This window comes from Emydura macquarii, unplaced genomic scaffold (genome assembly GCF_026122565.2).
Source record: "Emydura macquarii macquarii isolate MOO-44397 ecotype Brisbane River unplaced genomic scaffold, CSIRO-AGI_Emac_v2 contig_3113, whole genome shotgun sequence".
Lineage (NCBI taxonomy): Eukaryota > Metazoa > Chordata > Testudines > Chelidae > Emydura > Emydura macquarii.
This window is the reverse complement of record NW_027133250.1, coordinates 4,553,459-4,581,418: the sequence shown is the minus strand read 5'-3', so window position 1 is coordinate 4,581,418 and position 27,960 is coordinate 4,553,459. Positions and strand designations below refer to the sequence as shown.

General features: G+C 43.6%; 1 protein-coding gene across 1 annotated transcript in view; it reads right to left on the bottom strand.

Annotated features, from left to right (window-relative positions):
• The window catches only part of MATN1 (matrilin 1), a 37,721-nt gene extending 10,028 nt beyond the window's left edge, over nucleotides 1-27,693 (bottom strand). Inside the window, exons 1-5 of the mRNA XM_067530717.1 lie at nucleotides 27,606-27,693; nucleotides 23,169-23,515; nucleotides 4,365-4,587; nucleotides 2,824-2,949; nucleotides 834-1,241 (exon numbers count right to left, since the gene is read on the bottom strand). Coding sequence (XP_067386818.1) covers nucleotides 834-1,241; nucleotides 2,824-2,949; nucleotides 4,365-4,587; nucleotides 23,169-23,515; nucleotides 27,606-27,693 — 1,192 coding nt within the window. The remainder of the gene's footprint in view (nucleotides 1-833; nucleotides 1,242-2,823; nucleotides 2,950-4,364; nucleotides 4,588-23,168; nucleotides 23,516-27,605) is intronic.
• Between the last annotated feature and the right edge of the window lie 267 nt (nucleotides 27,694-27,960).

Sequence of the window (27,960 nt, the reverse complement as noted above, 5' to 3'; positions counted from 1 at the left end):
TGCAACTGCATCCTGAGGAATGGGGGAGACTGAAAGGCTGTTTGGAGAACTAAGCAGAACCAAAGAGTCAACTCATTTCCCCCAGACCCATCACTGGGTGGGAACTGAACATGTGAGGAAGTGGGGTTGTCATGCGAGACAGCAAGAAACCCAGCCAAGTGAAGAAAAAAACAAGTCAAAGGCCAGTACTGCAGAGGATTGCTCTCGTGTCTGGTGATGTGGTGGACCTGGAGTAAAAGCAGAGCCACAGAACTTCCATCCTGCCCATGAAATGGGTGTTAGCAATCTCTGAAATAAATTCCTTCCACAACCAATGTACAGAGCCACACCCTGCTCTGTCACACCAACATAAGCCCCCAGTATGCCCCCTGACGTAGGGCCTGCAGAGCTTCGTTTAACTTTGCATTAAGACTGAGTACTGATAGCAAGAGAAGGAAGAATTCACTGTTGAAAAGGGTCAAAAGAACAAAACCTCCATCTTATGGATGCTGTTTCCTTTGTTGGTAGCCTCAGAAAAAGGCCAATGACTGACTTAGAATAGAGAGAGGGCGGGGCTTCTAGAAGGACTATGGGAGTTAGGTGCCTAGCTCCCACTGAAAGCCAAAGTCCCTTTGAAAATCCCCCTTGCTGATATCAGATAGGGTCCCTCTGAGTCAGCACAGAAGAAGCACATGGACAGGGACTGATGCAATGTAGGCCAAAGTTTGCCCTACTGATGCCCATGTTCTATGAAGAATGGAGGACAGCGGTTTCTGGGTCTGCCAATCAGCATCATACATAGACCAGTTCTTGACCCAAAGGAAAACCAACCCCACTAAATTCTGGAGGCCTACCTAGATCCTTGGCTTTCTTGGCAGCATCGTTGATGTAATCTTGTGACCGTCCATCAGTAAAGACAATGCCCACCTTGGGGACACCAGGCCTTGCTCCACCGGAGGTAGCAAAGGAATTATCCGTGAGGTATTTCAGAGCTTGGCCTGTCATGGTTCCTTTCTCCATGTAGGACATCTTTTTCACCGCTGCCTTGATGTCCTTCTTGTTGTTGTACTGTCCCAGCGGGAACTCCTGCCTGACACTGCTGGAGTACTGGACCAGGCCAACATGGGCATTTTTATCTGAGACGTCCAATGAATCCACAATCTGGTTGATGAACTTCTTCACCAGTTCGAAGTTCTCGGGCCGCACGCTCTTGGAGCCATCGATCAGGAAAACAAGGTCGGTGGCAGATCCACCACTGCAGGCTGGGGAGAAACAAGAGAACAGGGCAAAGGGAAAAGGTGAGACCTTCAGCTCCCAATTAACTAGAAAGAACACATAAACCAAAAACCAATATAGCTTTATGGATAATAATTCATCATCATGGTAAATCTCAAAAGGAGGTAGCCTCCTTGCAAATAGAGCACCGCTCGGATAAATCTGTAGCTAGGTCTTCAAGTTGGTCTGACTAGGTATTCCGTTTATGTCCATTGCTGGTGATCTTATGATGCCACCAAATCTTTTGGTGACCATGGAATCTCCAGCTGTGCAGCATCATTCCTTGGTAATCATTTTGTAATAGTAATAATTCATAGCAATTCCAAAAAGGATAATTATTTTTCACACAATTGTTTAATGTTGTTTCAAAATTCCTCAGGAACTTTTTTCATTTAAAAACCAAAACCTGATTTTATTTTCCATTTTTGAAAACTGTTTTCAGTTAAAATTTGGGGTTTTAGTTTAAAACAATCAGTTTTCAAAAATTAAAAATCCAAATTATTTTACTGGCACCCAAAAACGTTTACTGAAAAATTTGGGTTTTCGTGGAAGGCCCCTAACATTCTCCATGCAGGGGCAGATCAACACAGGTCCCATTGATCTGAAGCCCTGCGTGCAGGGCCCCGAGGCCCATATGAAGCCACAGACCATGCTGGGGTCTTCTCCCTGGCTCTCCGATTTCCGGCAGAGCAAAACCTTGTGATGTGGTGCTCCAGTCAACACTCCCGTTTAATCCTTATATTGGTTACTGCCTGTTGGAACAAGAGACTGAATCTGACGGGGGACATGCAAACTCACTCATGAAATAAAAAGTCTGAGCTGGGGAAAGAACCTAGAAGCTGAAACCAGCCCCTGGAAGCGTTCATGCCATTCTCATTGACTAACCTCTTCTGGACACACCCATGAGGGGAAATAATTTGGCCCGAGGAATTAAGCCTCCTCCTGATTCCTGTGCACCCCTTCACAAAGGATGCATTTTGGGAGTTGAGGCTTGGGAAGGTCCCATGACACCAATTCACAGGTTAGACCAATGCCCGTCATTAGAACCCCCCCGGGCACACAGACTAAATGCTCCGATCTCATCCGTTCCCCCATGCTCAGTACGTCCCTGTCATGGAAAGCCTGGGAGAACAAATAGATTTTGCAATGAGTCTTGAGCCTCAGCCTACAGCACTCTTAAGTCTGCTGGGGATGCTCAACCAATTAATGTGTTCACTGTGCATGGAGATCCCCAGGTGGAAGGCATTGGATATCAGCCAATGAAAAACATTATTATTGTTGTTGTTATTATTATTATGAGAGTTGGCTGGATCTTCTTGTCAAACTTATTTATTAAGGGAAAATTAATTTTTGTCCAAAATGAACATAAAATTCTTTTTGATCAAGATTTTTGTTGTTAAAACAGAAACCAGAAAACCCAAATTTTTCAGTAAACGTTTTTGGGTGCTTTTATCCTGTCACTTTTCTGAGCAGGGCAGCGCCTCCGATATCTCAACAGCAAAAACATCCAGCACCCTGACATATCACTGCATAGCCACATTCATGCTGGGGATGAAAAATGGTATTTACCACTACAGGTTTTCCCGTCGTTGTTCAGTGTGAAGCCCTCTTTACAAGCACAGGTGTACGACCCACGTGTGTTGACACAGATCTGCTGACAGTCATGGTCCCCACTGGCACAGAGGCCTACTGGCTCTGGAAGAGAAAATGTCAAGGCAGCTTTGATCACAGATGATACTAGACTTGTGTTCCTCTGTCTGCACAGCCTGTGTAATAAGCGTGGACAGGGACAGATGGGTGTATAATGAGGTAGCAAGTTAGCGTTGTGATTCTTTCTGTCTTTCCCTCCCACACTAACAAGAAGATGGAATCATTCATGGCATGCCTGTTTCCTGGTAGGAAGCTGGAGGGAGAGGATGTTCCTGGACACTGCTAAAGGCTTTTTCGCAACTCAATGAGAGTCAACTTCAGTGGACCCTGGATCAGGACCATAAAACACTTTTCACCCTGTAAAGGAAGATAGGCATCACTATCTACAGTGTATAGCTGTGGAAACTGAGGTAGCCATGGTCTCCATAATAGGTCAGAAAGGAAAAAGAGAACTCACATCTTCCAATCCCCGGTTCCCCTACTTTAACCTATAGACCATGCTGCCTCCTAAAGTCCGAATACATTCCCACAATTCAGACTGTCCTTCTGCTCTGTACAAACCACTCCCACCAAAGCCTGGGAATGGAATCCAGGTCTCCTGTCTGCCTCGCCTGTGTCCTCGCCACTCAACCAAGTTGCCGCTCACAACAGAAATATTTTCTAGTGACAGAGGCAACCTCAAACTCCAGCTCCAAAACCTCCTGGACTCTAGAGACGCTGGGATCCAGCTCAAAACTTTGCACTCTGGCCCATCTCTCTGCCTTTCTTTCTCTTTCATTTTCTCTCTTTCCTTCATTCCTTCACCACAGCACACAACACACCTGTGATCTTGCCTAGGAAGAGAAACAGCGATGAACAAAAATACACCCTTTTGAAACATTCATATTTATGGAGAGCGACAGAGAAACCCTCTCTTTCTAGGGCGTATATTTAGAGGCAGAGATAAAAAGAACATTATAGGAAGAGAAAAGCCCCAGAAGTATGTAAGCAGCAACAGCTGTAATAGGTAGGAATAACGAAAACAGAAGTGCTCTTATGCTCCTGGAATAAGCAAACATGCATCCTTAGTGATTGCATTTCCTGGGCAAGTTGGAACGTGTGAAGAGCTGTAGCTACCGTAGGGTACAAAGAGAGGCTGGTCTAAAAAGATCAAGAGTGAAAAGGAATTTGGGGTTCTGTGGAATAGGTGCTCTGAGTCTCTGAAACGGCCCAGTGGACTAGGAAGAGATTTCCCTGATGGAAAAATTATTCCATTAAGGATATCTTCCACCTTCCTCTGAAGTAGCTGATAATAGCCACTATTGGAGACAACACTGGGCTAGCTGGATCCCTACTCCGATTCAGCCTGGTAGCTGCCATGTTTCTTTTTTCCTATGTGCTGGGTACTGTCTGTTACCCAAGGAAGGTCTGCCCCTTCCCCCCCCCAGCTCAGATCCTCTTGCTGCTCCTGTAGGACTTACCACAGAAGGCCTCTTGAAACTTCGTGCTCAGCTTCTCAATGACACTGTAGCTCTCCACATAGTCCACGTGCTCATCCAGCGGCTCGCTGGCCATTTGCCGAAGCGTATTCATGTCCACTCGACCCACCCCGATGGCAAACAATTTAATGCCAAGGGATCTGGCCCTGGCTGACACGTCCTTCACGCCATCCTGGGGGCGTCCATCTGTCACAATGATCGCCACCTGAGGAGAAGAGGGAAGGGCTGTCCCACTGCAGTCCAGCACAGGAGTTTTTCTACAGTGTAGATGTGAGCATAGTGTTTCCCCAGGGAAGAATCCGTCTTAATAACTAATTTCTTCAGATTCATGGAATTAAAGCCCAGTACAAAGTGAAACCATGAGTCCCTTTCCCCAGAACACACCAGAACATCAGCCTATTCCATTTTGTGGGCCACCACGGCTGGTTTATTTCTGGGCTGCAGGGTTAAATTGACATTATCTTAAACATCTTAAATAGGGACTGTCTGGATGATGCCGGATTTAAGGAAACCAAAGTAAAGCCAGCCTTCTTAACACACAGTATCTATCTACACTGGATCAAACTCAACAGTCTTTGCTCGAGTGAAACTTCGGCTGAAGTCAATGGGAGTTTTGAGTAAGTAATGGCTGAATATGAATAACAATAATAGTTTCTTTAATTCTATAGCACATTTTTCCATCTGAGGATCTCAAAGCACTTTGAAAAGTGATTAAGCTTTACTTCCATTTTACAGATGGAAAAACTGAGGCACAGAGAGATGCAATGACTTGCTTAAGGTCAGTGACAAGGCCAAAATTTTTGACTCTCAGGTCCCCACTATAAACAGCAGGGGTAAAATCCTGGTCCCATTTAAGTCAATGGCAAAATTCTCATTGGCTTCAGTGATGTCAAGTGAACTGCTAAATCAAATACAATCTCTTTCACAGGCAAATGCCCTTGGTAATACAGAAGATTAAGAAATATCAGAAGAAAAATGCAAGGAATAGCTAATCTAGCAGCAGCAGGAGAATTTTCAGTGACCCATCAATACACAGATCATTAAAGCTAAGCTGAGAAACAGCATTTACTACCATACTCTATCCCTTGTGTATTAGTCACCTTCACACATTACATATCACAAGTAGAGCAGGGGAAATTTTTTGGCAAACAGTAGATTCACCAAAAAATGCATTTGGGGAGGAGGGGTTGGGGACAGGTACTGGAACTATTTCTGAATTTGGGTAAAATCCATCAAATAGCTTTGGACCAAACAAAAAAAATGAAAACAAAATGTTCAGAAATGTTGAAATGGTTCGTTTTTTAAAAATGAAAGAAGAACCCCTTTGTAACGATCATTTTTAGACAACAGCTTTGACACAAAATGTTGAATCAAAATAATATTTTCAAAATGAAAACTGTCAATAATGTTGTTTGAGTTGACATTTCATTTTGCAAAATGTTTCCTTTTGGCCAAGTGAAATGTTTTCAGTTTTTCTTTTTTGCAAACTCTCTCATCCCCTCAGCCACCCCAAACCCTTCAGTTTCAGTTCAAAACAAACCAGTGTTTATTTGTATCTTTGATTTGGCCATTGAACTGAAAAATCTGTTATTCACTCAGGTCTAAAGAGAGAGAGCTTGGACAGAGAACTCACCAATTGTCCAGTTACGGTAGCTTTAAGGCTGCCCTCCATTGCTGACTGGAGGGGGCAAAGTAATCTCATCTGATGCCAGGATCTGGCTCTTGGTTTATTTCAAAGATGGTCAAACCTCAAAAGACGTGGACCTTCTATTTTGATAAGTGCCCCTAAATTAATGTGCTTTTGGGGGCTGTAAAATTGGGGTTAAAACTACAGTTGATCGGAACATTTTTGGTGAAATGAAATCTTGCTAAAAATACGTTTTCATCACTCCTCTTTGCAATGACAGATATTGATTTTTTTGTCAGAGACAAACTGTCTCCCACCCAACAATATAGTGGTTAGAGCATTAACCAAGGATGCAAAAGACCTTGAAGTCCCTGCTCTGCCTTGTCCAGAACAGAGTTTATCATCCCAGATCATTCTAAGGGCAGGGCTGAATTTACAATGCTGCATTAACACAACTGCACCGATGCAGCTGTGCCGCTGTACTGTTTAAGTGAAGATGCTCCTACACCGATGGGAGAGCTATTCCCATGTACATATTTAATCCACCTCTCTGAGAGGCGATAGCTGTGTCGATGAGAGATGCTCTTCTACTGACATAGCACAGTCTCCACGGGGGAATAGGTGAGCATAACTGCATCGCTCAGAGGTGTGGATTTTTCACACCCTGACCAACGTAGTTATACCAGTGTAAGTCTGTATTATAGATCTGGCCTATGCAAAGATTTGTGCCTGGTTTCCTATAGCCAAGGCAAATGTGCTAACCACCATGCCACACATATTCAGTGATGCTAGCTTTGGTCCAAAAATAGACATTTCAAGACCATTACAGTTCATGAAAACATGAAAAACATTTTGGTTTTGTTCCAATGTGGAACGAAAACAAATTCTGAAGCCTTGGATGTTGCTGCTAAATGGAATTGTCATAGTTCAGCCAGTTCTATTTGAAACCTTACAAGAGCACAAGATTTCTGGCGTTTGCTGTTTCCAATCGTGACAGAATTATTGCAAGCACAGTCTCTTGTGGTTTGACTCTTCTGCTTCCAGCCAGAATCTGGAAATGTGGGTGTGAAAAAGACTCATCTGTGAAAATGATCAGCGCATGCTGTAAGATTAGTCTCTATCAAGAAAGAAATCACATTCAATTGAAATGTAACTTCCTTTCTTGACCTGCAGCATCAGTAGAAATATCAGCCAAAGTCACGCGGGTTCCCCTCCTTCCTGTTGCAGCACAAGCCAGCCATGCAATCCATTCTTTTTGCCAGAAGAGAGAGCCATTGATTCAGCAACTCTGGGTGAGAAATGCCACTCAGTAAATGGCAAACAGCTTTGCTTTCAAGCACCGTGGCTCAGATACAGTGCTGCTGTGATTACCGCTTATCAAGACCCTACCTGTCATGAAACACGATGCATTAGCAACTCGCTTTAGTGAGGAACACTGCACTGCGAACAGGCTTCTGTCAGCAGTCAAGTGTCTCTAACAGCATCTGTCATTAGCAGTTGGATGTGCTCCTTGCATTTTCTTTTTCCGAGGCAGATAAGTGAAGTGAAGCTCCCAGTTAATCACTTCTTTTGGCCCATTGACAATCTGCGCAGATCAGATCTGGGCCTGAACCAAAGCCCCAGATATCATCCCTGGAGATGTCTGATATCCAACCCCAAGTCTGGATCCAATGGAAATTAGGGCTCAGCGCAAAAATCCTAGCTCAGAGCAGCTGTGGACCCAAAATTCACATCGGTTTCTGAGCTGTGCTGCCTGAGCCTACGTTTAGGACGGGTCATGTTTTAGAGTGACATTTTCTGCTACGGCTGCAGCATGATGAAGTGACTAGGACTCAAGCTGGGTATCAGGAGACCTATGTTCTTGTCCCAGTTTTGCCACTGACCTGCTCTGTGACTTTGGGCAAATCTTTTTGCCTCTTTCTCCTTCCTCCCCACCCCAGCATTTCTCTGTCATGGCAGGAACTGTCTGTGGCTAAATCTATATCTGGAGCTGGGGGAGGGGGGTGATCCCCATCTCATGTAGACATACCTGTGCTAGCTCTTTTGGGGCCAGCATGCTAAAAATGGCATAGCCTGGCCAGCACAGGCAGCAGTGGGTGGTGGAGTTCAGGTGGGATTGTACTCAGGACAGCGAGCCCATGCTCCAGCTGCACTGCTATTTTTAGTGGACTAGCTCAGTGAAAGCTGGCGCGAGCATGTCTACGTGAGCTGAGAATCACGCTTCCAACTGCAGGTGTAGATGTACCCTTTCACTGTGTGTATCTCCAGTGCCTAGCACAATGGAGTCCTGATCTCAGCTGGGGCCTCAAATTTATAGGGATAGGATAATAACCCTTTAGATATTTTTCTGGGTTCTTCAGCTGGACTCATTGTATTCTATGTGGTGGAAAAATTGCCAGAAACCCTCATGTTTGTGTATATTTGGGATCCGCCTGAGTCTAGCAACCTGCATGAACTGGAGGGAGGAGCACAGGTTGCAAGAAGCAAGAGTTTGATGGAGGCACCCAGGAGCCAGTCTGTGCGCTCACGGCTGGTATTCTGACTGCAGTTGCAGCAGCTCTGTAATTAGTTCTCTCAATAAAGAGCCGGTTTAGTTTGACAAGCAGGGAATCCGCTCACATTGCTGCCCAGCCGGCATGGTTTCTTCATCGTGTTTTTCTTGGGTAAAGAGCCATGGACACACCAGGGCCAGGAGGTGATGCTGTAATAATAGTAACACGGCAGCCTGGCTGAGTGGGACAAGAAGAGGCTCTGTGGTGAGTGGAGTCTATGACAAGTTCAGAGGGTCATAATCAGAGACGTATTAGGGATGGGGAAACTGGTTTGATTGTTACAATGGCTGAGCTGACTCTCCACCATAGCCCCCAACTGACTCTGAACTGAACTTTTAATTTTTTGAGGTCCAAAAATTTCCACTTGCTTTTACCATTATTCTCCACTTTCTCTATAAGTCTCTGACTTTCCTCGTGCCAGATCCCTCCTTGTACTGCTCTTGCGGTGGACGGCAGTTCCCTGCCCCTTGCCAAGGTCTGTGTTCTAGTGACATGATCTAGCCTTTAGATAACCAGGACACATCCATATATGCAGCAATTTTTAGGTATTCCTCACATTCGTATAGGGATGTAGAGGCAATCCTGTGGATTTTGAGGTCGTGTATATAATTATTCAAGGCGTAACTGGATGTTTTCAAGACACACCCTGTCGCAAAGATGGCAGTCCCCGTGGATATGTGAATAACCACCTCGCTTTCATAACGTTCTTTGAAATCTGATGAGCCAATTCTTGCTGTTCCTAAAAGAAGATAGTAATAGGCTAACGCGCATGCAGCCTTTGGTGGCGGAGTAGCCAGACCTTTGTTTTGGGCCATAGGAGAGAAGTAAAACAAATATATGTACCTTGGTCCTTTTGTTCCCTTCTGTCTGGGAGGAGAGCTGGGCCAGTTGGCCTTGTGGTCCTCCTAGCACCTGCCCTAGATATCTGGAAACAGTGGTGTGGATTTTCAACAGCACGAGGCTTCGGCCTCGCTCTGCTCCCACTAAAGTCAATGATAGTTTTTCTACTGATGTTAACAGAAGCAGGGTTAGCCCAGCACCTCTGTTGTTTAGACTCTAACCGGTCAGCCCCACTGGGCTCAGGGGGTGCAGCCAGAAGCAGAGTTTGGCTCACAAAATGGGAAAACAAGACCTTCAGACGTCAAAGATGATATTCAAAAGAACAGTTTAACAAAGGAAGTAAAAAGTCCCTCGCACGACGTGCTAGGAAGCTCAATAACAGTGGAGAGAGAGGAAGAAGTGGAAACACCTTCAGTGGATAAAAATCTGGTTAAGAGATAGGAAGCTAAAGGTAGGGGAAAATGGCCAATTCTCTACCTAGTGGGATGCTCAGGAATCAGGACTAAAACTGGGTGGTTTATTTAATGAGCTAGATAGTCAGCTGGTTTAAATTGCCATCGCGCCATTGGATCTGGGCCAGTATATTAAGTAACATGGCAGAAGAGCAGATGAACCTGGTTCACTGATGAGATATTTTTTTTAGGTTCATAAAAATGAAAAGGAATTGTGAAGAACTCCAGAAAAACCAGGGTGGCATGGATGACAACTCAACTCCAGAGCAGACCAGAGTCAGGCAATGATGCACACTGGAAGGAACTATTTAAACTACTTGGAATGGATTAGTGAGATAAAGATCCAACATTTTCATGGACAGCTCGGGAAAGATGTCTGTTCAAATGGTCAAAGTGGCATATAAATGTCAGGCTGTATTAAGCAAAGGAATAGAGAATGATACAGAAAACATTTTATAAACCAATGGTACATCCTCACCTTGATCCAGCCTTGGTCTCCTCGTCATAAAATAGACATAGTTGAATTAGAAAAGGGCTGAAGAAGATAGAGAAAAATGGAATGATGTCTGTGGGGTAAAGTTGGAGTAAGTGATGGATGTGGGTTTCACATGGGAAGGAATGTAAAAGCCTATAGACATTTTATTTAATTTGAAAAGATGTAGAGGAAGATAAGATGAGATAGAGGTATATAAAATAATGCTATAGAGAAGGCCAGTCAGACACTGCTATTTATCCTCTCATAGGCACCCAGTGCAATTAAATGACAGTAAAATAAAAAGTGATGATAGCAAATACATGCTCAGGCAATGTATGGTTAACCTGTGGAACTCACCACCCCAAGACATTATTGAGACAAAAAGGCTAGTAAGATTTATAAGAGGATTCAATATTTATGAGCAAAACCGCAAAACTCTTACTTAGGCAAAACTCTCATTAGCCCAGACCTGAGATTCTTGCACAGGCAAACCACTGCTGAAGTCAAGAGGAGTTTTACTTTTTACAAACAGAATGAGAAGCAGAAAGCTGGGATTTGTCCTATTGTCTCCAATGGGAGTTTTACCACAGGTAAGAATGGGGGGAGTGGTAGATACCCTGGAAGGTAGGGATAGCATACAGAAGGACCTAAACACACTGGAGGATTGGGCCAAAATAAATCTGATGAGGTTCAACAAGGACAAGTGCAGAGTCCTCCACTTAGGAAGGAAGAATCCGATGCACAGCTACAGACTGGGGACTGACGAGCTAGGCAGCAGCTCTGAAAAAAGGACCTGGGGGTAACAGTGGATAAAAAGCTGGATATAAGTCAGCAGTGTGCCCTGGTTGCCAAGAAGGCTAATAGCATATTGGGCTGCATTAGTAGGAGCATTGCCAGCAGATCGCGGGAAGTGATTATTCCCCTCTATTCGACATTGGTGAGGCCGCATTTGGAGTATTGTGTCCAGTTTTGGGCCCCCCACTACAAAAAGGATGTGGAGAAGTTGGAGAGAGTCCAGCGGAGGGCAACAAAAATGATTAGGGGGCTGGAGCACAAGACGTATGAGGAGAGGCTGAGGGAACTAGGCTTGTTTAGCCTGCAGAGGAGAAGAATGAGGGGGATTTGCTAGCAGCCTTTAACTACCTGAAAGGGGGTTCCAGGGAGGATGGAGCTAGGCTGTTCTCAGTGCTGGCAGATGACAGAACAAGAAGCAATGGTCTCAAGTTGCAGAGGGGGAGGTCTAGATTGGACATTAGGAAAAAGTTTTTCACTAGGAGGGTGGTGAAGCACTGGAATGGGTTACCTAGGGAGGAGGTGGAATCTCCATCTTTAGAGGTTTTTAAGCTGTGGCTTGACAAAGCCCTGGCTGGGATTATTTAACTGAGGTTAGTCCTGCTTTGAGCAGGGGGTTGGACTAGATACCTCCTGAGGTCCCTTCCAACTCTATGATTCTATGTTTCATTACTTGGCCCTAAGTAAATGACTACAGCTCTGATTCCTCATCTGATTACAAATGGGGTATGTGGAGCCTTTTACCTCTCCAGCCCTGGTGTGAATTCAGTTGAGGGAAGGCTGAAAGCTATTACTGTCTGTGACATTCTGGGGAATCAGTCCATGTACAGCTTATTAAATTTGGTTAATGTTATAGAATTGCTGTATCAGTGAATGTCTCATTGTGAGCTGAGTAAGCCAGGGGCCTGCAAGGTCCCGGTCATATACTTCCCACCCTGTCTGGAAGAAGCTATAGAACAAAGAAAATAAGTTATTAATCTTTATGCCTGGGACCTGGCAGGACAATAGGTATGCTAAAGAGGGTGGCTGAGCTGGAAGACTCTAGTTATCCTTGGTAGTCTGCAGGGTGTGGGAAGTTGGAAGCGTGGAAATCCCCAAACAGGAGAACAAAGACAGAAGTATAACAGCAGGGGTTTAAAAAGAAAAAGGAAGTGTTGGGCATGAGACAGGAATAAAGACACAGGATTTTGGAGGGAAAGGGGATATTTTTTCACCAAGGAACCTGCCAAGGTCCAAGGAAGCTGGCTGGAGGGGAGAGAGAGAAGCCATTCTGCTTCAGTGGAGAAGCCATGAGGAGAGAGGTCCAGAAAAGGAGATTTGGAATCCTGAAAGGACACTGAGCCAAACCCTGAAGAGTGCTCTGGAGTGGTGAGGAAACTGAGGCAAGGAATGGCATACAGCTGTTTTATTGTTTTGTCCGGATCTCTATATTTCTTGTGCTGTCTACAGTAGAGAGTGGCAGGGTTGGGTACCCATTTGTAAAGCCTGTGTGTTATGTGCTTCAATTATCATGTGTCCCTGGAGAGGTCAACTGTAAATGAGTGCCCATGAGATTGGAGTTGTGCGAAAGGGTGGGTTGAGGTTACTGGGGAGTCTGGGGGAGCCTGCACTAGGTAGTTAGGTGCTGGGGAGTCTCAGGTCTCAGAAGAGGTTGTTCCACAGAGGATCTACACTCTAAAAGTGTTCCTAGAAACCCAGAACCAGAGACAGTGCCCGGTCTCTGCTCACACTCAAAAAATCTTAAAAACACATGGGGTCTAGCACATGGGATTCAAACACAGGGTTCTAGTGTGTATCCAGACAGGGGAGCTTGACCAGGGCCATGACAGCATCTGACAGCTGTTTTGTGGTCCATGTAAGGTGAGTTTCATGGGTTCCAGCTGACATGAATCCATGTTTAAAAAACCACCACCACAGTTCGGCACTAACTGGCATTCTTGCTGGTACTCTCAGCAAGGAAGCCAAGGACCAAATGATCCATAGAGATTCAACACACCCACCCCCTTCCAGGGTTAACTAGGAGACCTTCAATGACCTGAAACTCACAAATAGTCATACAAAAAAGTAGAAACTAGGTCAAATTGTGAACGATGCATATAAATAAATCACACAAGCATGTAAGGATTAAATTAGAAATGTCAAGGCACAAAACGAGATTAGATTAGCTGGGGACAAGAAAACATTTTACAAATATATTAGAAGCAAGATGAAGACCAAGGACAAGGTAGGCTCATTATTCAAAGAGCAGGGAAAGATAATAACAGAAAATTCAGCAGTAGCCAAAGATCTAAATGCCTTTTTTTGTTTCAGTGTTCACCACAAAAAGGTTAGTGGTGATTGAAAGACTAACATAGTAGACATCAGTGTAAATGGGGTAGGATCTGAGGTTAAAATAGAGAAAGAAAAAGTTAAGACTTAGACCTTGTCTACACTAGCATTTACGCTGGCAAAACATTTGTCATTCAAGGGTGTGAAAAAACACATCCCGCCGACATTGCACTGTCCACTCAAGAGCTTATGCCAGCAAAATTTATGTCGTTCAGGAGTGTCGGATGTAAGACATGGGAGATAATTGTCCCTCTCTACCCAGCACCGATGTGGCCTCAGCTGGAGTACTGTGTCCAGTACGGCCACACTTTAGGAAGGATGTGGATAAATTGGAGAAAATCCAGAGAAGATAAACAAAAATGACCAAAGGTTTAGAAAACCTGAGCTCTGAGGCAAGATTAAAAAAACTGGCCATGTTTAGTCTTGAGAAAAGAAAACTGATGGGGGACCTGATAACAGTATTCAAATATGTTAAAGGCTGTTATAAAGAGAACTGTGAGCAATTGAACTGTGTGCAACTGAACGTAGGACAAGAAGTAATGGGCTTAATCTGCAACACGGGAGATTTAGGTTAGATATTAGGAAAAGATTTCTAACTAAAAGGATAGTTAAGTTCTGGAGTAGGCTTCCAATTGTGGAATTCCATCCATTTTTAAGACCAGATTGGACAAACAGCTGTCAGGGATGGTCTATGTTTACTTGGTCCTTCCTTAGTACAGAAGGCTGAGTTGATGACCCCTAAGTCCCTTCCAGCACTACTACATTTCTATGAGTCTATGAAGTGCTATAAAATCCTATTGCTGTTCCTTTGTCACCCTATTCCCAACACACCTATGCCTTTTCTTGTGAATTTGCCATGATCTGTCACACTCTTACCCAGAACCTGGCCTCAAGAAATAGCATTTATTACATTATGAAACTGAAAGTGGTTTCATCTTAGTCAGTGCCACTGAAATCTTTTTGTGGGAATAATTCCTCTTGGCTAGTACTGTCCTATATTGGCTGGGGAAAGACGGTACTGGGGAAGAGCTGGGTTTCAGTGACATTTGCATGAATGGTTTAGTAGCGGTGGACACAAAAAAGTGTCTGAAGTTTTTGCCCATCTGCAATGATACAGCAAAAGTTCAAATCTAAATCCTGGTTTCTGTTTCAAAGACAAGAATTAGGAAATTCACTAACTACATCAGCCCTCAGCCCATAGTTTGTGTATGTGTGTATATATTTGTACAACACACACTCACACCCTTCAAATCAAGTCTGACTTGTGATGGGAAAAGTGGCTGTAAAACAGCACTTTATTGCATGTCATGGACCAAACTCATCCCTGATGTAACACCATTGACTTCAGCAGAGTGAAACCAGAGGTGAATTTGCTCTCAATCCTGTGAGTTACATCTGCTGATCTTGCTTACAAAAGCAAGTGTTACTCCTTGTATTCCAGCAGGAGCTGATATAACTCTGGGGAAGCTACGGGAGCTGGATTCTGTTCTATTTCAGCCTGCCCATTTGGTTCCAGCTGCAGCATCCTGGTTAATAATAGAGATGTAAGCAGCAGGACGAGCTGAGCTAGATTGTTTTGCTCAGTGGGATTTGTGGAGCTTTTGTTTCTGAATCAGGGCACTTTTGATCTGAATTCATTGAGTGAGACGTGGTCCTACCTACAACAGAGAAAGAAATGCTAGTGTTTTGTGTGATGTTTTTTAATTGTTGGTTTTTCCAAAGATGTTTCCCAGGAATTTTTGTTCATTTCCTTTACAATGAATAACCAAAGCCAAAACCTGAAATATTTGCTGGGGGGGATGGAAATCCAAAAATCTGATTATTTTCCCTCCAGAAGACAAAAAAAAAAAAATGTTTGTTTGGTTTACATTTTCTCATTCAGAAGAACAAAATGAAAACTTTCAACCAAATGAAACTTTATGATTTTTTGAAAACCAAAAATTAATTTGTTTTCCAGAAATGTAAAAATTTTCAATCACAAAAAATTGTGCTTTCTCTTTTGGTGCTAAAAATCAGGACAATTTTGACCAAAAAGAAAATTTTCCACAAAAATGTTTCTTTGTATAACAAAGCCATTTCTCTTTTTTAAAAAAGTGTAAGTAAAAATATTTTGTCCCATTTTAGTTTTGCATCATCAGTATTACAGAATGGCTTCTCAGAAAAAGGGCAGAAAACACTTTCAACAGAGCAAAAAATAAATAAATAGGTAGTCGCTAACTTTTTCCTTATCACCAAAATTGAGCCAAATCCATCTCTGGTATAACAGGGACACTGAGCACATCTCCCATCAAGTTACACCAGGAAGGAATCTAGTCGATTGTTTTCTGCTCTTCTTTGGGTTTTTGCAATGGCTGTTCCTAAGACCAGACAAAAATACTATAGCATGTTGTTGCGCGGTTCGTTTTTATTGTTACACTGTGAATTATCCAGTGTAGACAGGCTAGGAAGACTGTGAGTATCTGCCTGGCATTCTCTTTCCAGAGACCAGCATCAGACGATAGAGTGCACTGTTCTCTAGCACATAATAAAGTAAAATCATATGAAACTGAGCACAAAGCTACCTAGTTTTTAGAACATGCCCAGCTGTCTCTCAGGGAAGTGAGACTGGGAGATCCAGCTCAAAGGAGTTCCTTTCTTTGTCTCTATCTGATTCAGTTTCCACAGTCTAGTTTGCCAACTCCAAGCTGTGCTGGGCTATTAGCGAACTGACAGGAGGGTTTTGCTGGAAACTTTAATATCCTTCCCTCATCATCCCCTGCTCCTGCTGCTGTCTCTCTCTGGGGATAAAGTTTCTTATGTGAGATGTGGAACTGCTCTTCAGGGGGTGAGCTGCAGGTCTGGTTCAGAGAGACGAGGGAGTCTTGAACCTGTTCTAGAAAAAGTTCCCTCTGAAGCTGTTCCCAGTTCCACAGGCCCACTGCCAAGTCACTCCTGCTCTTTGGCTTCAAGGAATCAAGCTCTGAGGGAGGGGCGCTTCCTAGCAGATTAAGGCAGACATTTTGGTGCCCCATACTTCAGGCTCTGCATTCAGGAGGTGCCTTCAAGTGCGGGGTGATGGAGCTCTGAGGATCTGCTCTCTGTTGTGCAGGACTTTCCTTATCACCCCTCATTGCCTGGAAGCTGGCAATGCTAGACACGTAGAGGTTGCTCAGATGATGTGTGCGCAGAGTGCTGCATTCAGTGACGAGGGCCCTCAGGCCCCATCAGCAGGGTAGGCCCAGGGGTAGTGAGGATCCAAAATTTTAAATGGATTTTCTTAGACAAAACAGGTGGGGGAAATGCCATTTTCAAGAACTGAAAAAACATATTTTACATTTTTAATCTGACGAATTTGGGCGGGTTTGAAAACTTGGAAAAATGTGGACCCATCCAACAAAAAAAGATGTTTGTCAAAAGTGTCCACACGGAAAAAAATAAAATAAAATTCCCGAGTGGCTCACCCTGGAAGCAGCCAGGATGAGGACTCGAGAAGTGATGGGCTTCTAACTGCTCACAGGGTGGGAAGTTCCATGCAGGGAGGGAAAGCAGGGATGATGAGGTGGCAGATGGGATGGAATGGTATTGTGCATCTCCAGGTGGATGGTGGATCTATGCCTCATTTCACTATAATCCGGCCCCAGGGGGCAAGGTGCGAAGACTCTCAAATCTCGTTTTTTAACCCAGTAATGGACAAACTCCCAAAGGCCCTCAGGACAGTTTGCATCTGAACCAGCCCAGATGAATTGGAAGCCATTTGGGACATGGGCTGGAAGTCCCATTGAATCAGCACCTAGATACTGTGCTTCAGTGAACGGGACTCTATAAACATGATGCCTCACTTAGCTGTCCTGTTCCTAGCAGGGATGGATACACCACCCCATTTCTTGTGTGATTTTATCATTTCTGTTTCCATGAGTAACACCTGAAAGCAGTGAAAGACAAAATACCACCTATGGGACAGAATGAATAATTCTGAATCTCCAAAAAAGATTAAAGTTGAGTCCGTTCATATTGTATTTCCACTAACGTGGCCAGAATAATGACCAGGATCATCCAAGGATCTCAAAGCATTTTACAAACATTAATTAATAATAATAATAATTAATAATACCAAACTATTATGCACTGCCTTATATCCAGAGATTGCAAAGCACTTTGCAAAGGAGATGAGTGTCATTACTTTAGGCATGAAATATCATTAAAATTAGGCCTGACGACATCCCTAGGTGGGAGAAAAAGGTTATTACACTTTACACCATTTTACACCAGGCCACACTTCTGTAGGAGAGCAAAGAGTTAAAGCTGGACAAGTGATCAAGCCTAAACTACAAGGAACGGGGTCAAGGCAAGGGCAAACCTTGTTTCTGTTAATTGGTGTGAATTCTAGTTAGAGTTTATCTTTTTCTTCTTTTCCTCCCTTCCTGACCATCTGTGCTGGGAATGAGGTTAATATAATACCTATTGCTATTTCTGTGTAAGGCCTTGGTGGGAAGAAAGTATTATCTTCCTTCTTCCCCCTGGCATACCTTTACTTCAAATAATGTTAGTGTAAAATGTATAGGTTTTAAGGTGATGTGCCTGATCTCTGTATGGTAATCCTGTAAACAACGAACAGGGGCGGGTATAATTATATTCATTATGTAATTGTTAATATTCATTTTATAGGTGTCAATGTAACTAAATAAGGGTCTATGGGAAGTTGCTAGAAATGTATACATTTACATACTGTTATGGATGAAAGAATTGTAAAGTAACCCCTCGTTGCTCACTCATGGCGTTGAGGTGGAACGAGCAGGCAATAAAGGGTTCCGTCTCCCCAATCCACTCCCGGGACAACCTGTTTGATTATTTCTAACATCACAAACAGGATCCCAGGGTATAGAAGTGCCTGAGCACCACTCCTCGCCATGGATATGGGTATGTTGGATGGGCCCTTTATAGTAATCACGGTTAGGGAATATATTAAGTTGGTAGGGAAGTTTGGGGGGCCGGATGGGGTGGCTCCCAGGGGACCTCAGGACTGGCCAGCCATCCAGGGATGGGAGGAAGCCTTCCTCATGTCCAGGTCTTCTCAGGATAAGGAAAAAGCTATTTTGGTACCAGCTCTCTGGGAGAGCTTGTCTGGGTTATGGAATGAAGTTACAAGTCTTAGACGCCCGGTTAAAATCTTGCAACAAATCACAGAGGAGTAACACACAGTTAATCATCACAGTGTGCTTGCGGTTAGATGGCTGAGAGCCATATGGAGGATTTTAACTGTGTTAAGTCAGGGAACCTAGCCCTGAAGGGTCAAGAGGACTCCTTAAAGTAAACTTCTGTTACCCCATCCCCTCTGTCTGTCAAAACTTCCAAGAGGCCCCACTGATTTCTGTTGCTTTCTGTACCTTTTTTTGGCTTAGGTTTTTCTTCTTCCTAAGTCTTTCTCTGCATTTTCTTTCTTCCCCCCTCCCTTTTTCCCTGCTTCTTCTCCTCCCTCCCCTTCCTGTCACTTTTTCTTCTTGTTTAAGAGCTAAGGGTTAAAGCCGCAGTTGGAATGTTAAGGAATATTGGTGCGGTTAGCCTGTGCTTTAAAATAATTTCACAGAACTAATTGGTTGATTTTCACACACACACACACCCCTTGCACTTTTGTTTTTCTGAAATTTTAATAAAGGGAATTTTAAATACATTTTGGATGTAAAAAGTTTTTAATAAAGCACAAACTAAAGTAGCTGTGTTGCAAAGATTGTACTTGGTGGCTAAGGTTAATGGCTAATAAACAGAGTAAAAGAATGGAAAAATAGCTTTTGTAAAAGTTAATACTACAAAAGTTAAAAAAACAATTAAACAATTAAAAGTTGTAAAATTGTTAAAAAGTAATAGTTGTGGAAATGGTATAAGGGTAATAATGTTATAAAATATTTTGATTTAATAATATTCACTATAGTAAATATATGTATAATTTGGTACAGTCACATTGCGGGAAAACTTAATAGTTAAACAAATTACACAAAGGGGCCAGGTAGTGGCTACTAACATGTTTTTGTCCCCAGGAGCCTTTACAGCTATTCTGAAGGAAAATAGGTCCTTTTCCTGACGGAACTGGCTGTAAACAATGAATTGTAAATAACTGCTGCAGACAGCAGGCAAAGGCACAATGTAATGTAAATAATTTAAGTACTAAACAATTAGTCAAATTTACAAAAAAAAATAAGGGGTTTCCATTAAAATTTGACTGTTTCTAAATGTACAAGATGGGAATTTGGGTATAAGTGTGTAAAAATAATGATAGTGTAAGGGATAGTAAGCAAACACAGACAGCTAGTGTTGCTTGGTTTTGTTATTGAGTATTTAATTTTTGTAAATATCTCAATAACAGAAGAACATAATTTTGGCTTCTCAAAGTGCTACGCTAATACCAGCATGGTTCAAGAAGGCTTCCTCGAGCCACTGTGTCCACGGTACCTAGGTAGTAGGTCCCCATTTAACTATTAACATTGTGGGGAGCATTGCCAGCAAATCAAGAGAAGTAATTATTCCCCTCTATTCAGCATTAGTAATGCTGCATTTAAAGTATTGTGTCCGGTTTTAGGCCCCCCGCTACAAAAAGGATGTAGACAAGTTGGAAAAAAGTCCAGTGGAGGGCAACAAAAATTATTAGGGGATGGAGCACAAGACTCATAAGGAAAGGCTGAGGGAACTAGGTTTGTTTAGTCTGCAAAAGAGAAGAATGACGGGGGATTTGATAGCAGCCTTTAACTACCTGAAAGGGGATTCCAGGGAGGATGGAGCTAGGCTGTTCTCAATAGTAGTAAATGACAAAACTAGGAGCAATGGTCTCAAGTTGCAGTGGTGAAGGTCTTGGTTGAATATTAGAAAAAAAATTTTCCCTAGGAGGGTAGTAAAGCACTAAAATGGGTTACCTAGGGAGGTGGGGGAATCTCCATCTTTAGAGGTTTTTAAGCTGCGGCTTGACAAAGCCCTGGCTGGGATGATTTAGCTGAGGTTAGTCCTGCTTTAAGCAGGGGTTTGAACTAAATAACCTCCTGAGGTCCCTTCCAACTCTAATATTCTATAATTCTATGATTCTATAATCCTCCGGGGCTCTACAATTAATATGGTTAATGGTCGGCTGTGGTTACACAGCCTGGGAACGGAAATGGTCCCTGGGTAATTGACTGCTCGCAATATGAACCTGGGAAGGTGGGGGGAAGGGAACAAGTAACAAATTTCTGCTCAGACCTCCAGGACTGGAACATGGGTCGTACCATGCCGCTCTGAGTAACCTGGGAACCCCAATACTCCGAAGGCCTTCGGATGTTTATTGTAAACACCCCATTCCGTACCAAGTGCGCAGTGTCCGTACATCTGAAGCTTTTACTCCCAGTTCTGATGCAAGACTCATCGCTGTATTTCCAAGGTAAAGATGTTCAGTATACTACCAACATTGCCAACCAACTTCATCAAGCACTTTTCAACCTCACTGTGAAAACCCACAAGGGAGTGATTGGAGTGGGACAGCTCGCCGTGACGGCACAAACAATGGCCCACTGTCACTCGGTGCAGGCCACACTGAACTCTTTTCTCATACGCATGAACTCAGCTTCCCATGGACTAACTACGACAGACTCACACAGAACAAAATGGACCATGTTGGGAGGGGGATGTGATATGTCTGTTTGTAAATGGAAATTCTCACAAGTTGTCGGGGGGGGGGGCGGGGGTTAAGGTATCTATTTGCCCAGTTATTGCAGTGGAAAGAAAGAGCTAGTGGGAACAATGGAAATCATCAGGCAGGGTGGGGGTAATAATACACTCGGTTTTACTTAGTATTGGGAATCACAATTCCACAAAGTGGGGGGGAAGTGGTAGGTAAGGGGAGGGGTTACCCAAATGCTACTCTCCAACCCCCCCGGAAATAGAGTATAAAGCCTCAAATGGCATGTGGCTGCAGGAGGGAGGGGTATGGTGTGTACGGGGAGGATGCAACATAATTTACCAGAGTAGGAAAAAATGCTGCTGTGGGCAATTACAAACTCAGCAGGGGTTAATCTCCAAAAATGACTATATGATTATATCTAACAACTTCGTCTCAGCAAACATAAGTGTCTTGCTCAAAGTCACACACTCAGTCAGTGGCAAAAGTGAGCACAGAAGCCAGGCATCGTGGCTTCAGGACTCTGCTCTCACCGCTAGAGGAAGGTGGTTTTGTGATTGCCGGGCTGAGCTTCAGAAGACACAGGTTCAATTCCTAACACTGCCACAGACTTTCTGTGTGATCTTGGGAAAGTTAAATTTTCAAAAGTGCTCAGTTTTGGCCTAACTCTGCTCCCACTAAGTCAATTATATTTTTCCTATTGACTTCACGGGGAGCAGACTTAGACCAAAATATGGAGGGCTTTTGAGAATCCTGTCTTCAGTGGCTGTGCCTCACTTCCCCTTCTGTGAACTTGGGGATAAAAAGGTGTTGTGAGGTAAATCCGTTCATATTTGCTAGGTGTGCCAATGCTAGAGTGATGGGGGGCTTATAAGATAGGTAGCTGGATAGATCTTATCCCACCCACTGGCACCATTGCTCAGTAGTGTCTGGTTAACTGCAGGCTATCACAGCCTGTCAGATGCTAGTGTCAGGCTATTTGTTTGTTTGTTTTCAGGAGTTGTCCCATTTTTACCAGAGCACAAATGTTGCATTTAGACTTTGTTTAATTTCTTTTGCTGCCTATGGCTTTTTACCCTCTCCTTTATACACACAACTCCACAGCTCCGGCTTCCACATTCTTCTGCTAGCAGCAGAGGGGAAAGGAAAGAAACTGACATTCCAGCAATTTTAGAGTGGGGAAAAAAACCCAAACTTCCCCTCTTCAGACAGCTGGTTTCCTGACTGGTTGAGAAGGAAGCTCTGGTTGCCCCTATTACGCTTTTGCTTATTTTTCTGCTTCTGTCTTGCTAGCAGAGCCAAGGGAGCCAGCTTTAGGCCTGAAGCCTAGGAAACGTCATCACTAATGTTTAGTTAAAATGCACGCTGTTAATAAAACAAGCTTTCCACATGCACAGAAGGGAGAGGTTCCCCCAGCTGTCACCGAGCTGAGGCAGGTGAAGGCAGATGCTGTTGTTATTATGGTAGGGCTTAGAAATAACAACCCAGATTGGTACCCACTGCACCATGCCCAGTATATGCACATAGAAAGAGATGGTCCATGCCCCCAAAAGTTTGCAATCTAAATAGTCAAGACAGACAAGGAGTGGGATGGAGGTGGAGGGGTGAGGAAAGTAAGGTTGCCAGGGCAACCTTAACTGTGACATTTCCTACCTTGTGAGGTCTACGTGGAGATTTTCAAAGGCACCAAGAGGAGTTAGGCACCAACACCCAAATCCTCAAAGCTATTTAGGCGCCTAACTCCCATTGAAAATAAATAGGAGTTAGGTACCTAAATACCTTTGAGGATCTGGGCCGAAGACCCCACTGACTTTCAATGAAAATTGAGTTCCTAACTGCCCGTTCTGTCTTAGAAGATCAACCCACTTGCCATTGCAAAATTAAAGGTTCTTTATGTCGTTTCCTTGGATGGGATACTATTACTAAAGACTGACTTTGCCAGGGAGATAAGAATCACTTTTTCCCCTTCCCTATTTTTTCCCCCTTTTTCTTCAACTTTTCTGGTCTCGGAGAAGACAGAGGCCAGGGGGATGGGTGGGAGAGGTGATAGCATCTGAGAGAGCGACATTCGCCCAGTGCAGCCACTCAGCAGATAATTCACTCACCTTACTGATCTCAGGAGACCTCACGCGGGCCCCTTCTGAGTCACTGAACGCCCTATTGATGGCAAACTGGATCGCCAAGCCCGTCATGGTGCCTGTGGAAAGCGGCTGGATCTTGCGGACGGCTTGCAACAGGCTGGCTTTGGTCCTGTGGGTTTTGAGGGAGAACTCATTTTTGACTGTGCTGGCATAATTGATCACGCCCACCCGAGTGGCGTTGGGGCCCACATCTAAGGACTCGATGACCTTGGACATGAAGACTTTGACCTGCTCAAATTCATTGGGGCGCACACTTCGGGAGCTGTCTATGATGAACACGAGGTCCGAGGGTCTCGTCCGACACAGGGCACCTGCAAGACAAAAGTAGGAAGAGAAAGATGAAGAAATAAGGCTACAGAAAATATAGTGAGGTTTGAAAGTCTGAGCAGAAAGCTGGAGACTCAGAACTCTTTAAGTTCTGTTCCTGGCTCTTGTGGGGAGACAGCAAGAGGACTCTACTGGGTTACAGCACAGAACTAGGAGTCAGGACTCCTGGGTCCTATTTGTAGCTCCAAAGAACTTACAATCTAAACAGACCAGACAGTCCCAGGGTGGGGGAACACACAAGCAAAGTGAACAATGTGGCAGCAGAAATTGGAACCTTAGTTCCACAATTTGGGGGGGGGCTGGTTTTAGTTAGGAGGGAATCCACCAAATAGAAAGAAATGTGAAGGGAGAGGGGACAGTGAAGGGGGAAGAAAAGGGTAAGCGGGACATGAGTGGGTTACAGAGGAGGATTGTGAATCAGGACTCCTGGATCCTATGCATGGATCTTTGTATGTGAAAGGGAGAGGGGTTTAGTGAGTCAGAGCAGGGGGCCGGGCGCTGGGACTCCTGGGTCCTATTCATTGCTCTGCATGATGCTGGGCCAATCACATCGCCTCTCTGTGACTCAGTTTCCCCATCTGTAAAACCAATGGGATGATAATAAATATTTACTTATCTCACAGCGGCAAAGTGGGAACTAATTAATCAATGTCTATAAATGTTCTTTTACTTTGTGTACAAGGAAAGGATTTGTATTGGTTAAAAATATCCCCATGTACGCACGTGTACTTATAATGCACAGAGGTGATGAGATAATAGTATTTGGCATTTGTGGGGCTGAATTCCCCACTTCAGTTTGATGCTGTCATACTGATGACACAGTGCTGTCACACTGGTGTGAAACTGGAGTAAAATAGCAGTGGCTCAGACCAATTGTCTGCAGCACTTTTATCAGATGCCCTTCAAATGCTTTACAAAAATCAGTACATAAATTCCAGCAACTCCATGCAATAGGTATTGTTATTCCCATTTCAGAGACAAATAAACAGAGGCACACAGCCATTAAATAACTACCTCAAGGCTCCAGTGTGTCAACAGAGGTGGAAATAGAACCCAGGAGTCCTGACTAATATAACCCCCTGGTCTAACCATGAAAGCACAACCTTTCCTATTGGTATCACACCACAGAGCACTGGAGATTATACAGTAAAGAATAAGGTTGCACTACACAAGAGAATCGGTGGGAGCATGTAAAATAGACTGACCTAAGACAACATATTTCCTATGTAATTTCTGTTTCCTTGGTCAGATCAAACATAAACATGATAGAGAAAAATATTGGTGGTCAAGAGACTCTGTAGTACAGCTGGATGGAATTTTTCAAAACTGACCATTCTGATGACATTTTCCCTCAAAATTTCAAGCTGTGCCAAAAAAATAAAACGGGTCAATATTTTAATGATCATTTTCCCATTTAGCCTGCCTCTGTGTGGTTGTACGTTCATGTGCTCTGTTACTATTTCAGTTTTGCACGGGGGAGGATACAGGTTCTATGATAAAGGGGAAAAGCTCTGTCAGACTTTGTTAGCAGATCGTTACATGCAAGCTTTTTGGCCAGCAAGTCAGTCTGAAATTAAGACGTAAACATTGAAGTTGGCCGTCAGTGTGAAATCTAACTGAGCTCTCACATTATTAGACAGATGAAAACAACTGTCCTGCTGTATGTCTGTAAAGAGAGATCATCAGGTGAGTTTCCTGAGAGACCATAGTGTTGAATGTGTCACTGGTTTCAGAACAATGCATCTCTAAACAACACAGTGTGCAGGAGGGGTTCAGGGAGTAGTTAGTTGGTGGGACACAGTGGTTGCCACTGAAAAGTAACCATTTACCTCAGTGGGTTGGTTTCATTTTGCTGCCATATTTCATTGCAGTAAAGAGAAAACATCCGTTTATAATCAAGCTGACGTAGTGCTTTAATTCTTAGACCAAAAAAGAACTTTACAGGGTGTCATTATGCCCATTTTACAGGTGGGGAAACTGAGGCACAGACCTTTGCCCAAAGACATGCAATCTGTCTCTGGTGGAGCAAGGAAAGGTGTCCTGAATCCCAATCCAGAGCCCTATTGACTGTAGTATGTTTGTTTTTTAATTGGTAAATGCTGCCCAGCAGGAAGCGTGAAACCAAAGCATTAAGGTGTGGGCTAAGGACTGATTGATCCAATAAAAGATTGAGATAAACTTTTTTGCAAAGAGCTTTTTTATATTTTTGTCCCAAGTAATTGTTTTTGGATCTCTGCTTATGAAATTAAAATGTATTTATGGAAAAAGAATACAAAGAATACTGGAAAATCAAAAGCGGGTCTAGCTAATTGTGTTCAGTCTGGGAAGGCTCACTAGGCTTAGAGCTTGTCTACACATGGAGCTACACAGGAAGAGCTAATCCACAACAATTAGTCTTCAATAACTCCACAAATGGACACTTTCGTTCTGGCATAAGAGTGCCTTTTTCAAATTAGCTTAATTGACTTTGGAAGTGGGTTAAATTAAACCAAAAATAACCCTACTCTTATTCTGAAATAAGAATGATCACACACGGATTTATTCCAGAATAGATATTCCACTTTAAATCCACAGTCTACCTTATGCTGGAATAACTTTTATAATAATCAAGCCCTTCTGGCCATGGAACAGAATTTGGGGACGCGCCATGTTGCTGTATTAATTAGAAGAAACAGAAAACCTGTTGGTAACTCAGAATTAAAACGTGTTTGCATTGAAAGCAGCAACTGATCACACTAGAAATATAGTGGACTGAATGATTGGTCCACCTGTCATTTCCTGACTCTTGTAATTTCTAGTACTTGATGGCTCATGTATAGAGATACCTTCTCTTCACAAAGCCGGGCAGTCTGGGAAGAAATTTCCTTTCTCTAAATGTCTACCTTATGCCCTGCGGCATGTAATCGCATTATCCTGCTCATGCCGTGATCTCCACATGTATACATGTTAGAAAATGTCATAAAATTACTCAACCATTTTATCAATCCAGCCACAATATTTCTCTTGACCACCATGAGTTCCGCTGGTTGGCTGCACATTAATTGTTGCTTGTAACTTCATCCTATCCCGACCAGCTCAGTTAGTAGGTTGATTTCTTTATCAAATTTATTGACGTTTTTCACTGTTAGCATTTCCTTTTGAATTCAACACTTCTTCATTTATTATAGATGATTAATGACACCATAGGGCCTAAGAGCTCCGGACATGGACCAGGACCTCACTGTGCTAGGTGCTGTACAAACACAGAACAAGCAGACAGACTCTGCCCCAAAGGCCAAAGACAACAGGTGGAGATAGACAGACAGGTAGCACAAGGAAACAATGTGACGGCATTTTTCAGCATGATAGGCAGTGGTCTCAGTATTGTCAAGTATTTTGTAGCTGGGAAATGGGGTTTTGCAGCCATTAAAATTACCCTGTAGGCATTCTCAAGGAAGGATGGTTATCTCTTGGGCAGCTTGTCTCCAGTAACCAAATCCTGTCATCCCTATAAATCTAACACTGACTTCAATAAACTGAAGAGACTTCACTGGAAATTTGCTTGAAAAGGGACTAAGTAAAACCTTAATGAAGACCGACCTCAGAAATTGGGTCCGTTCCACTTTACTCAGAGAGGTTAACTGGAATTAGGAATGTCTGATCAGTCAAGGCCAATTCGCTTCTTGAATCCCAACAAAACCAGCCCTTGAGGAATGCTTTGAAAGAAGAAGAGAGTTCTATCCAAGAGATCAGGAGAGCCCAGGACAGCTCCTTTAAAGGCAGTGTGTCCTCCAGCTAAAAGTAACTGGAGCTGGTACTGTGCTGAAGACTAAACTAAAGCTGAACTGAAGCCGCTTTCTGTTAACAGTCTCTGTGCAATGCACTCAGCCCTTATTCCGAAGCAAACAGGAGAAAGCAGCACAGACATCAGGATTTTGCTGCCTTTGTCAAATATTTGCAAAAAATTCTTTTCCCCGCCCTGCTATCTGTTTGGTGCAGGTTTTCTCCTTTTATCCCCCCTGCATTCACATCTCCCCTCGCAGAATAGCTTGGGGGATGAAAAGGTACCACAAACAAACTGAGCTCTTCACTTACCTCTTGGCTGAGGGGGGGCCCCGTAGATGCCGTGGTCCTGGAAGAGAAGAAGCACAGAGAGCAAGAAGCCAGAGAAAATCCTGTCCATGGTTGCTCAGAAGCTGAGGCAGAGTGACAGGCAAGAGTCTTGGGCCAGAGGTATTAAGTTTAACATGCCACTCCTCAGAGAAGCAACAGGCCAGCTTCTGACACGTGTGAAATACCTGGGGGGAGGGCAATGCTCGAGGCGGGGGCCGACAGGGGAGAAGAAGAAAACTTCAAATGAAAGTGTGGGGGGATAGATATTGACAGGAAGAGTCTCTCGGTTTTTTCCAGCCCCTGGGGCTTTCCACAAGGAGTTCATTGCTTGATTAGG